Source organism: Sinocyclocheilus grahami, unplaced genomic scaffold (assembly GCF_001515645.1).
Source record: "Sinocyclocheilus grahami isolate Dianchi unplaced genomic scaffold, SAMN03320097.WGS_v1.1 scaffold761.1, whole genome shotgun sequence".
Lineage (NCBI taxonomy): Eukaryota > Metazoa > Chordata > Actinopteri > Cypriniformes > Cyprinidae > Sinocyclocheilus > Sinocyclocheilus grahami.
This window is the reverse complement of record NW_015505940.1, coordinates 399246-410903: the sequence shown is the minus strand read 5'-3', so window position 1 is coordinate 410903 and position 11658 is coordinate 399246. Positions and strand designations below refer to the sequence as shown.

The 11658-nt window shown below is 39.4% G+C and overlaps 2 protein-coding genes across 2 annotated transcripts in view; both read left to right on the top strand.

Annotated features, from left to right (window-relative positions):
• The first annotated feature begins 873 nt into the window (after nt 1-873).
• LOC107561228 (parathyroid hormone-related protein-like) lies at nt 874-2205 on the top strand. The gene is made up of 2 exons (XM_016245614.1): nt 874-1379; nt 2084-2205. Exon 1 carries the CDS (start codon nt 874-876, stop codon nt 1354-1356), a length of 483 nt encoding a protein of 160 aa, XP_016101100.1. The 3' UTR covers nt 1357-1379; nt 2084-2205.
• Nucleotides 2206-9991: 7786 nt separating this feature from the next.
• LOC107561248 (exportin-T) overlaps nt 9992-11658 on the top strand; it is a 19867-nt gene continuing 18200 nt past the window's right edge. Inside the window, exon 1 of the mRNA XM_016245635.1 lies at nt 9992-10104. The gene's annotated coding sequence lies outside the window, so the exon portion shown is untranslated. The remainder of the gene's footprint in view (nt 10105-11658) is intronic.

The following is an 11658-nucleotide window of genomic DNA, read 5'->3' as shown; positions in this document are numbered from 1 at the left end:
GTTCCAAAACCTAGTGAGCTGCCTAACTAGACGGCATCTGAAGGGAGCACAGATTCCTTCACAATTCATCATTTTGGCCAAATACGAGAGCAGCTTTGCTTGTGCCCTTCACAGATAATACAATCACAGAATGCATTGTGAAAGGCAGTCATCCACATTCAAAAACATATTCAAGGCCTAAATTTAAGATTTGAATTCCATATAACATTTCCATCCATTTGGATTACACAGTTACACATACTCATGAACTTGTGATGCATATTTGTCAGTCGTACACAAATGAAAATCATGGCATCATTTATTATTAATTTTTCTTTTTTTAATTATAATTATATTTCTCACTTTATTTGTGTTATATGTTTATCTATTGTTTATTTACTTTTTAAGTCAAATAAAGTTTATTTTATATATTTTATTTTTATAGCCTAATATTTAATATTTGTATAATATTTAATATAATATTATATCTTTATTTGTATTATTATATTTTATTATAATTATTACTTATTATATATAATTTTGAACTGTGAACTGGAATCAATTTGATTAATATGTATGTGTGTGTATGTATGTTATTTTTATTATTATATTTTATGACTTTATTTTGATTAGATTTTTTATATTATATATAATTTTTATATATTATTGTATTTGTATTATTAACCCGTTTTACTTCTGTAATCTGACACATTTCTGAGTGAAACAGGATTGTTATTTAATTGGGAGTTGATTGGATTGTGAAAAAGTGGGCATTGCAATTTAAAACTGAAGGTGACATCAGCCAAAAAGCAAAGCTGTTTTTATTGCAAAGACCGATGTTCTTATTTGAATGGAGCAGTGTTTTCGAGTTGTCAAATGCAATTCTGAACCCAAATGTTTGTCTGTTTCAGGAGGCGTTCAGTGACTCACGCTCAGCTGATGCACGATAAGGGCCGGACGCTGCAGGACTTCAAGAGGCGCATGTGGCTGCAGGAGCTGCTGCAAGATGTTCACACGGCCGAGATCCGGGACGTCCCGCAGCCCAGAGGAGGCATGGCCAGCAGCGGAGGGGGCGGCGGCCTCACGGTTGCCATGCCGATGGGAGTGGGTGTGTCCATAGGGACGGGAACCGCCCACCCCAAACCCGCCGGAGGCACCAAGAACCTGCCGATCAGCTTCCGTCTGGAGGACGAGGAGGGAACCAACCTCCCGCAGGAAACCAACAAGTCCCAGACGTACAAGGAGAGCACGCTGAAGGCCATCGGCAAGAGGAAGAAGAAAGGCCGCGCGGGGAAGAGGAGGGAGGGGGAGAAGAGGAAGAGGAGGGCTCGATCGCTGCAGGAGTTCACCAGCGCTTTCCACCTGGAGCAGCACTAAAACACTGTCAGTCTTTGACAACGGTAAATCTTATAATCTTATATTTGCTTAAAATTCAAATAAAATAAATAAGATTGAACTTAAAATATTTTGTTTAATTGCAGCTGGTCGGTTTGAAGTACTTAAATAACTAAAACTTAATTAACTAAAACTAATCAATAAAATGATTTTTAAAAAACTAATATAAAAAAGACTTCACAACAGAATTACTAAAACTTTCAAATTAAATTAGAACACAGAAAATATACAAAAACTCTAATTCAAAATATTAACAAAACCTTTTATACTGTATCAAATAAACTAAAAATAAAATAACCTTGACTAAAGCAAAAAAAAATCATTTCCATTACTTGGTATGAAATAAACATGAGCTGAAAAAAATAAAATAAATATACATTATTAACATTTATAATTTAGTATTATTTGAAATACTAAAAAAAAGTAAAACTAAAATCAATTAATAAAAAAAACTAATAAAATGATGAAAATAATTTTGTTGTGTAGTGTACACAACAAAATTACTAAAACTTTAACTAAAATACTAAAAATGAAAACAGAAAACAAAAATAAACAAAACGAACAAAAACTACACAAGTATATCCGTGATACTTAACAGAGCTCTTAAATGAGATGACACGTACTTTACTTTAAGTTTAGCTGAGTACGTGCTGAAGTGAACTACTGCTGCTCATTTTAAATCAATGCCGTTTTCTTTTTTCTCTTTCAGATCCGTGAGGACATTTGAAATGGACACCTAAATGTTCATCTAAAAGAGAGAGGAAAATATTTATTGTCTGTAAATATTCTCAGTGCGCCCGAACAATGACAAAGACAACTAACGATACTGCTAAAGCATTATTACAGCTCCACGGAGCCACACATTTGGTGCCTTGTGAATACTTTGCTTTGTTTCTTTTTCGTTTTCCTTTTTATTCTTTTTTATTTTTATTTTTTAGGACTATGCCTCTATTACGGTGTCAGAATTCCTGTAATTTATTTTGTTTGAATGGTGTATTTATTTTGTAAAGGTATCAAGGTGCTGCTGACCTTCTATATTTTTGTACTATAATGCACTTTAGATATATAAATATAGAAATATATACAAGTCATTTTGTTAATGGACGTATTTTGTGGTTGAGTTGAATGAAGAAGACTAGAGTCACGCTTGTGTTTGCCCACATTCTGATTCATTGTATGATCAACAGCTTTGGCATCCATGTTTCTGTGAGTCTGTTCCAAAACCTAGTGAGCTGCCTAACTAGACGGCATCTGAAGGGAGCACAGATTCCTTCACAATTCATCATTTTGGCCAAATACGAGAGCAGCTTTGCTTGTGCCCTTCACAGATAATACAATCACAGAATGCATTGTGAAAGGCAGTCATCCACATTCAAAAACATATTCAAGGCCTAAATTTAAGATTTGAATTCCATATAACATTTCCATCCATTTGGATTACACAGTTACACATACTCATGAACTTGTGATGCATATTTGTCAGTCGTACACAAATGAAAATCATGGCATCATTTATTATTAATTTTTGTATTTATTTGATGCTGTTACAGACATCTGACCTGTTTCATTTATGTATGACTGACAAACATGTGTCACATGAAATAGTTTAATAGTTTATTAAAACTGTATAATCTAAATGGTTGGAATTTTTTTTTACATTTAGGCCTATATATATATATATATATATATATATATACAGTGGGTTGAGAGACCTAAAAATGGCTGTCCACCAACGTTTACCATCCAACCTGACAGAACTGGAGAGGATCTGCAAGGAGGAATGGCAGAGGATCCCCAAATCCAGGTGTGAAAAACTTGTTGCATCTTTCCCAAAAAGCCTCATGGCTGTATTAGATCAAAAGGGTGCTTCTACTAAATACTGAGCAAAGGGTCTGAATACTTAGGACCGTGTGATATTTCAGTTTTTCTTTTTTAATAAATCTGCAAAAATGTCAACAATTCTGTGTTTTTCTGTCAATATGGGGTGCTGTGTGTACATTAATGAGGAAAAAAAATTAACTTAAATGATTTTAGCAAATGGCTGCAATATAACAAAGAGTGAAAAATTTAAGGGGGTCTGAATACTTTCCGTACCCACTGTATATATATATGCCTATGTATTTTTTTTATTGAAGATGATAGATTAAACACAATGCTTGTTTCATCCATGGGATTAAAAAAATGGTAATTATGATTTTAATATCATGGTTTTAGTCTCAAATCTTGTTTTTTTTTAAAGAATTGCAAGAATCATGTGGTGAAAAAAAACAGAATTGCAAGATGTAAACTCAGAATCAGATAAAAAAAATCAGAAAAAAATCAGAATCAGAGATTTCTATATCTTGCAGTTCTCTTTTTTCCTCAGAATTACAAGTTAATGACTCACAATTCTGAATTAAATATTGCAATTAAGAAAAAGTCCAAATTGTAAGATAAAAAGTCACAATTACCTTTTTAATTTATTAGTAGCAGAAACAAGCTTCCACAGAATTAAGAGAAATGTCTATTTAAATATATTTCATGCAATAAGTACCCAATATTTGTACATATTCAGCATGTCAAACTCAATTGTCAGTTGATTCTCCTGTGCACTTCACTGTTTTTGTGGTGCACAGAGTTTCTGTTTATATTAGGATGCTGCTCACTAGGTTTTGGAGCCGAGCTTTTGTATATGAGTTTATTTTGGGTTTCTTTGCTGCTGACCTGAACGAGCCCCACATCATCATCCTCATCATCCTCGTATCATCCTCGAGGGCCTCCCTTCAAATCCACAGAAGCATCTGTACACGACCAGCACACGTTATAGAAGAACTCTTGTTGTTTTGCACTGAGAGAGAAAAAATAAACCCTGTACTGAATGAATTAAACATCTGACCATTTCCTGCAGTGTGTGGGATATTTGATTGTGTGTGTGTGTGTGAGTGAACAATGAAAGCTCTAGCCGGGCGTTTGGCTCTCTTTCGCCCACTTGCGTCTGATGTTGCTCCCGTGCAGACAGGAAAACCATTCCACAGGGAAGCAGACTCAAAAATGTGTGGAAAAATCTTCTGGAAATCACGCTGTAATGAATGGATGCGTTTGAACTGCAGTCCATCCGCTCGCCCATTGATTTTCAGAGTTGTGTTGAAATACAAATCGCTGATTAAGGCCAAAAACACTTTGTGCAAGCACGCGAACACTTGGCGGTCGACTTAAACGCACTTACTGTGTGTTCTTGAGCTGCTGTGGCGGCAGCAAACCTCAGTCCTCAAGGGGGCGATAGAGCTTCCTGCTAATGTTTGTACCCTTAAACCAGATGTGTTATTTTTCAGGTAGCTCCTATAAACATGTCAACAGCTTCACTTTTACTTACTTGCTCAGCAAGATTGTCTTCAGACTGTTGCTCTGATGTGACAGTCGCTGATCTGAAAGAAAACTGACAGTAAAAGTCACTTTAATGCATGCCACATCTCTATATATACTACTGAGAATTCAGTGCATACTGAAGTTGTGTTATATAATCTGTTAGTATTCACAGCAGACTATATTTCAGGCCTAATTCACAAAACAAAAATTTTACATTAAAATATTATTAAAAATGATATCAAATCAATATACTTATTTTTATACTTATTTAATTATTTACAAACGCATGGAAGCCCACAAAAGCCATGCATTTGTCTCTGGCCTTTCTTATGCATTAGAAATAATGTTTAATTTATTTATAGTATTAAATTGATGTATTTATATGGAAGCCCACAAAAGCCACTTTTTCAAGTGATATGCATACAAAATATATTTTATTTTATACAACACAAATATATTTATTTCCGAACATACACAATTCCATAATAGCCATGCATCTGTAACTGGCTTTTCTCAAGGTAAATTCTTTAGAAATGTATTATATTTTTGTTTATTTATTTCTACACATTTTTATGCATTATAGGGTTTGCTAGTAGAAAAACCAGAGCACCATTGCCCAAATCCCTCTCTCTCCAAGACACCAAAACCCAGAGCATCAACATTCAGCTTTTCCATGGCAGAGGGGGGGTCTATGGCACTCAGCATGCTGGGAAATCATTCAATTTCTCTGACATTTATTTGTTTGCCTTTGATGAAAGTCACACAGCCGTTAATGAAGGCTGAGATCAGCCGTACGGATGGAGCATCGCACTGCTGGGATTTACTCAGTTTCCCCACTTTCCAGCAGCTCTCATCTCACACAACGTTTACAGGCTACAAGAACTATTTGCTCATTTTGGGATCATTTGAGGATAACATACCAGCAGATTTTCCCCCTCGAAGGCTCCGTACACACATCAGTGCATCAGTGGATCAGGATCGAGTCAGTAAAGTGACCCCCCTCAGATCTGATGAGTTTAAAGTGATGTAAGAGCGCTGGGAACGCGGTACGGTGAGACCACACACACTAGACTCAATGACATTTATAATAAATCACACATCAGCTGGAAAAAAATCAATCTGACAATCACATTAAAGCTCCTACAAGCCCAGATGATTCACTGTGTTGCATCAGCAAAATAAAAATGGAGAGTAAATTTAGGCCTTTGCTAAAGTCTCCTACTTCTGATGTTTCTCCTGCAAAAAGTCCCCACTAATCTCACGTTTCTCCTCTAGTTTCAAAAGAGTTCTCAACAATGTCTCATGATGCTCGGCCCAGATTTGGCAGAATAACTATGGTTTGCGATCAAAAGTCTCAACTCAAACATTTCTCATCAAACTGTCCAATGTCCAAATGATCTAAGCTGGTTTCCATGTAAGGCTCTTGCCATATTTTGACTATTATTAACTCAATAGTGTCTATCATACTTTCATTTGGTTTTAGTTTACCAAAAAGAGTTTTAGTTGCGGCTCAAAGACGTTTGAATCAAGCACATATTAGCTTCAGAAAATCATCCAGACTATCACAATAAAGCTCCTACAAGATGCTTCACTGTGTTGCATCAGCAAAATAAAAATGGAGAGTAAACTGAGACCTTTGCTAACATCTCCGTTTAGATGTTTCTGCTGAGAAAAAGACTGCAGTAATTTCAAATGCATCTCCTTTAGTTTCGAAAGAGATCTCAACAATGTCTCATGATGCTCAGACCAGATTTGCCAGAATAACTTAAGTTTGCGATCAAAAATTCTAAAAAGTCAAACATTTCTTATCAAATTGATGAAACGAGCAAATAATTAGACATGTTATTTTAAAGCTCTACTCTTACAGTATGTTGACTATTAAAGGCAGGGTATGTGATTTTTCAAAAACACTTTAGAAAACTGATTCGGGCCGAATAGCAAAACAAACTTGTAGCCAATCAGCAATAAGGGGCGTGTCTACTCGTGATGTGGAGGAGAGAGCGTTCAGTGCACGGGACGGACATTAGCCGAGCCCAGCGACGGAGAGATAGAGATGGCGGATAAAAAACAAAAGAGGAAAACGTCTGCAGAACGATAAGGCAAGAAGTAGGACCCGTGTAAATATCAGATTAGCTTTCCAGCGCTGGAGAGAACTCGAGGAGCGGAGGCCTGCGATCGGACGCCGAGGTTGCTTTGTTTCTTCTCGATAGCTGAGTAACACCGTGTCTACAACAGCTGAAGTCTGCCTACACTGGACGCGATCAAACCACCGTTGAACACCATTTGAAATGTGTGTCAGCACGTCATAAATAGAACCCGACAGCAGTTTTCTGTCAGAGCTATCAAAATAGGGGCAAGACCCTTTTGGGGTAGGGGCGTGTTTGTTTTGGTGATTTCAAATATCAACATTGGCTGCCAGAAATCACTTACTCTGCCTTTAAGGCCTATAATCTTTCTTGTATTTGGATTTAGTTTTAACGAAATTAGTTTGACTTGCAGCTCCTCACAATAGATTCAAAGACATTGAATATCAATATCAGTGCCAGGAAAACCAGCTCTGGATGCTATATGTCTGTTGACTATAATACTCTAAATTAATCGTTATTTTAAATTTTTGGAAGTCTCATTTCCTCTAGGAAGGATCTGTTTTATATGTCTGGTGTTTTGTTTCCATTGAACACATAAAGTTTTCTCAAAGATTTCAGCTAAAACACTTGTAGGTGTGGCATCACCTGCCAAAGTCGAGTAGTTTGGAGTTTGGCTTGCGTTTCGGCGCCTTTCGGTACACCACAAGCCAAAACAAAAAAGCAGTTCGGCACAGCCATCCTGGAAAATCACAAAGCGTCCTCAAAATCCATCGGTCACGTCTGTCTTTTGAGCGTTTTCCAGTACACAAATCCTGCGAATGACTAAACATACTCAGGCCTAGAACTCAGTGCAGGAGCTGAGCCGATTTCAGAGGCTGTCGGCTGTATTTCAGACTAATGATCAGCTGTTGTGACAGGCGGGTCAGAGACAACACACAGGCCTCGTACGGTATTTCAGAGCTGGCTGGACTTCTGTGGAGGAAAGCAGGATAAATAATCAGCAGGGAATGAAAGCCCACCTGTAAAACACTATCAGCGTGTAGGAACGAGACGGAGAGAGAATGGAGCCGTAATGGTGGAAAGTCTGAGCGTTTCTTGGATGTTCGGCAAGATCCGTCGTGCTTTTCTCCAGTCTTCCATGGTTGTTATTTATTTGATCTAATTACCGCGCAAACCAACGGCCGATTTTAAAATTCAGCAGAGTCATTTTAACGGCCGGTTTTTGGCTGGAAGAAGAAACCATGACTCAAGTCAGTACCGAAGCGTTGTCCGAGCGAACTGGATTGGACAATTACCTCAACCAGCAGAGAAATCAATCGGGCCGCAAGCGTGGGAAACATCTGTACAATTTAGATGAGCGGCTGCTGCCGAGCCATGAAAATGACCCGGGATTATTGGTTCAGAGGATTTCCCGCCTCTGTACCTGCGCGCCACGATCCTGTGAGGCGGGAACATAGGGCGGGAAGCGTTTCTCAGACAGAAATGAAGTAGTGTGAGCCGATTGCTTTTCAACACGGTTCCGTGGACTGCCATGAAAAAGCTTTCCGTTTAAATAAACACGAAATGGGCTTTGGCTCACAGCACTGTGTTTTAAAGCGCGGCTTCGAATCTTTTACAAATAAAGAGAGCCGAGTGTGATTTTCAGAGCAGTTAAAAGCAGTTCAAACAGAAGAAGGAAACGAGCTGCACCCCTCAGGCTTTCCCTGAGTTTTTATGCATTATAGATGGTTGTAGTCCAGGGCTGTCCAAACTCAGTCCTGGAGGGCCGGTGTCCTGCAGAGTTTAGCTCCAACCCCAATCAAACACACCTGAAGCAGCTAATCAAGCTCTTGCTAGGCATGCTAGAAACGTCCAGTCAGGTGTGTTGAGGCAAGCTGGAGCTAAACTCTGCAGGACACCGGCCCTCCAGGACTGAGTTTGGACAGCCCTGTTATAGTCTGACTGTTGCTCTAATTGAACATGAGGAAAATACCACCCAACTCCAATCTGGGGGCTGTGTGAAAAATGCGAATACTAAAAAAGATTTTAATCCACAGAAAATGACCTAAAGTAGACGTACAGATCCTTTAGTCCATTTCTTGGAATCCTTAAAAGTTGACTAAATTGTCTTTAATAATAATCTTGATTAATTATATCATGTAGTCTGGTGTATGTAAAGTGCTGCTGCAGTAATAAAAAAAACACTTAAAATTGTATTTTGGACGTTTTCTTCCACTAGTCTGAAAGACATGTCATGGGCAAAATCTCCTCTCATTAGTTGGTGAACAGAGCCCTCTAGTGAAAAGAAATAAACACAGCAGGTTTAGTATGTAGCGCACACCCAACACAGAAGTGACTTAAACTGTAATTCATCGACTGGCCGCTAGAGGCGGGCTGCAAAAGAGAGACTCCCCATGTTAAAATGCCCAACTTTACAGCAGAAAAAAACATGTTTACAGCTTGGTACAAAAAGTGGTTTTGGTCTATATAGCTAATTTTGCCCTTCACGACAACTGTGAGGGGGTGAATTTTTTTTATAACTCATCCGTTTAAATTATATTAAGCCTTAAAGTTGTGCATAATTAAGGGCGTGGCCACTTGAGTGACAGGTGGATTGCCACCCCCGTCGAGCTAGGTGGGCGTGGCTTCAGCAACCAGCTCCCGCCTCTTTGCCCATTTTCGATTATCCGGGAGTGACGCGCGGTGACGCGCTGCCAAGATGGCGACGGCTGGCTCCGCCCACTTTAGGCTTCAAAACGCTCGTCGGAAGTCTACGGGTGACGTCACGGACACTGCTTTTCTGTTAAACAAATATTTATTGTTTAAAGATTATATGAATGTATTAGTGAATAAAAAAAACTGTAACAGCTTCCGCCAGCATACATAGTTTTTACAGTTGTTTCTAATGTAATTTTAAAAGAATTAATTATTTTTCAAAGTTACGACATTAATGGATCCTCACTCCGCTTTCATTTGGGTTATTACTGACACCTTTTCGTTTGGTTCTCATCATAGTCATATTTCTTTTGTACGTACATTTGTGGCGTAAATGTGTAATTTTTCCATACTCGTTTGGGAGAAGAAAAAAAAGAAAGGTATTTCTAAAACATTTTTATTGTACAAAACATTTTCTGTAGTCGTTATATAAAAACGATACGTCCTCCTCAATTATATACGTAAAGCGTGCGTGCGCGTCACGCGCTGAAGTTCTTCCTGTTCTCGCACCCCGCACTTCCGGTCGGCCCGACACGCCGCTGTTGGATCTGTTACATGGAGTCGCTTGAGCTGGGCGGATGATGATGGAGCGGTAAAGTTCACGGTAAGATGCGGTAAACTTTACCTTATCCATACATTTACACGGTCGCGGCATGTTTTATTCATTTATATGAAAGTTCCGCGCGAGTCTTTTGTCTGACAGCGCGCGCGGCGTCATCGTCATCATCACCACATTCACAACAATCTTATCCGCCGATTAAGCCGATAACTCGCTTAACTACCCACCTGTGTTAGTTAACACTAACACTACACACGCGCGTCGGTTTTGTATGTCGGTGTGTCGTTATTTCGGCGTGTTTTTCTCCGTCTGTCACGCCGCGTTCGCTGAGATTCGGCACGCGCGTCGGTTAGCAGCGCTAGCGCGCGGGAATAAATCGGTTATTTTGATAAACACGAGATCGTAGTCGCGAGCTAAGCGAACATCTGAGGTAAATATAATTGTATGGTACAAATGCAATCGTGTTTCGGGTTAGTGGCTCATATGGAGTTGATTAAGCTCACTATTGGGCCCGTGTTGCATCAGAAAAAGTACTGTTACAGAGCTGCTGTCAGATGATAACAGATTACTCTTGAAGAATACTGTAGAGCTGCTGATGCTGTGGGACCACGTCCTGAAAGCGTTATGATGCTATACCAGGATATGTCGAGCTTTTGGTAGTGTAGAGAGTCGTGCTGATTCAGCGCGTGTGTGTGTGTGTGTGTGTGAGAGTGTGTGAATGCATCAGTCACAGAATCATAAAAGCACATGAACACAGCTCAGAGCCAGAGAGCACTCATGCTGGGATGAGGTCCTGTGTTTTGCTTCGCAATACTATCTAGACAATCTGTCTTTATCCAAACTAAACAAGTATCCAATTTCCGCTCGGTTCCAATGAGCCCAAAACACTCGCGTCCAGCTTAAACTAGAACGCGAACACCATGTAGAGATGAAACTCACCTCCGTAGCTCTGCCCGTACAGTCAGTCCGTGAAGTGTGTCGGCATTCACGTGAGCTCAGTCCCGGTGTCCCGGATGTTGATCAGCCTCGGCTCCCGGGATGAAGTGACGTCACGCTCGGCAGGTCGCGCTGTGGCTTCTGTATCCCGGATGAACTTGGATGAATTCACCGACGCGGGGAAAAAATGCTATTGCTTTATGAAACACACTGGATTTTCTGATTATCTGAAATGATGTATAATGCTTTTGATTTTTAATGCCTTGTTTGTTAGATGAAATGAATGGAAAACAGCGCACTCTGGTGTTTTCCCATTGTATTATAAAAAAGCGAGGTGTCCATGCTATAATATGTGTGAGTGTGAGTGTTTGTGTGTGAGTTTGTGCGTGTGTTTGTGTGCGTGATTGTGTGTGTGAGTGTGTGTTTGTGTGTGTGAGTGTGTGTTTGTGTGAGTGTGTGTGTGTTTGTGTGTGTGTGTGTGTGTGTGTTTGTGCGTGTGTTTGTGTGCGTGATTGTGTGAGTGTGTTTGTGTGAGTGAGTGTGTGTTTGTGTGTGATTGTGTTTGTGTGTGAGTGTGTGTTTGTGTGTGAGTGTGTTTGTGTGTGTGTTTGTGTGTGTGTGTGTTTGAGTGAGTGTTTGTGTGAGTGAGTGTGTGTTTGTGTG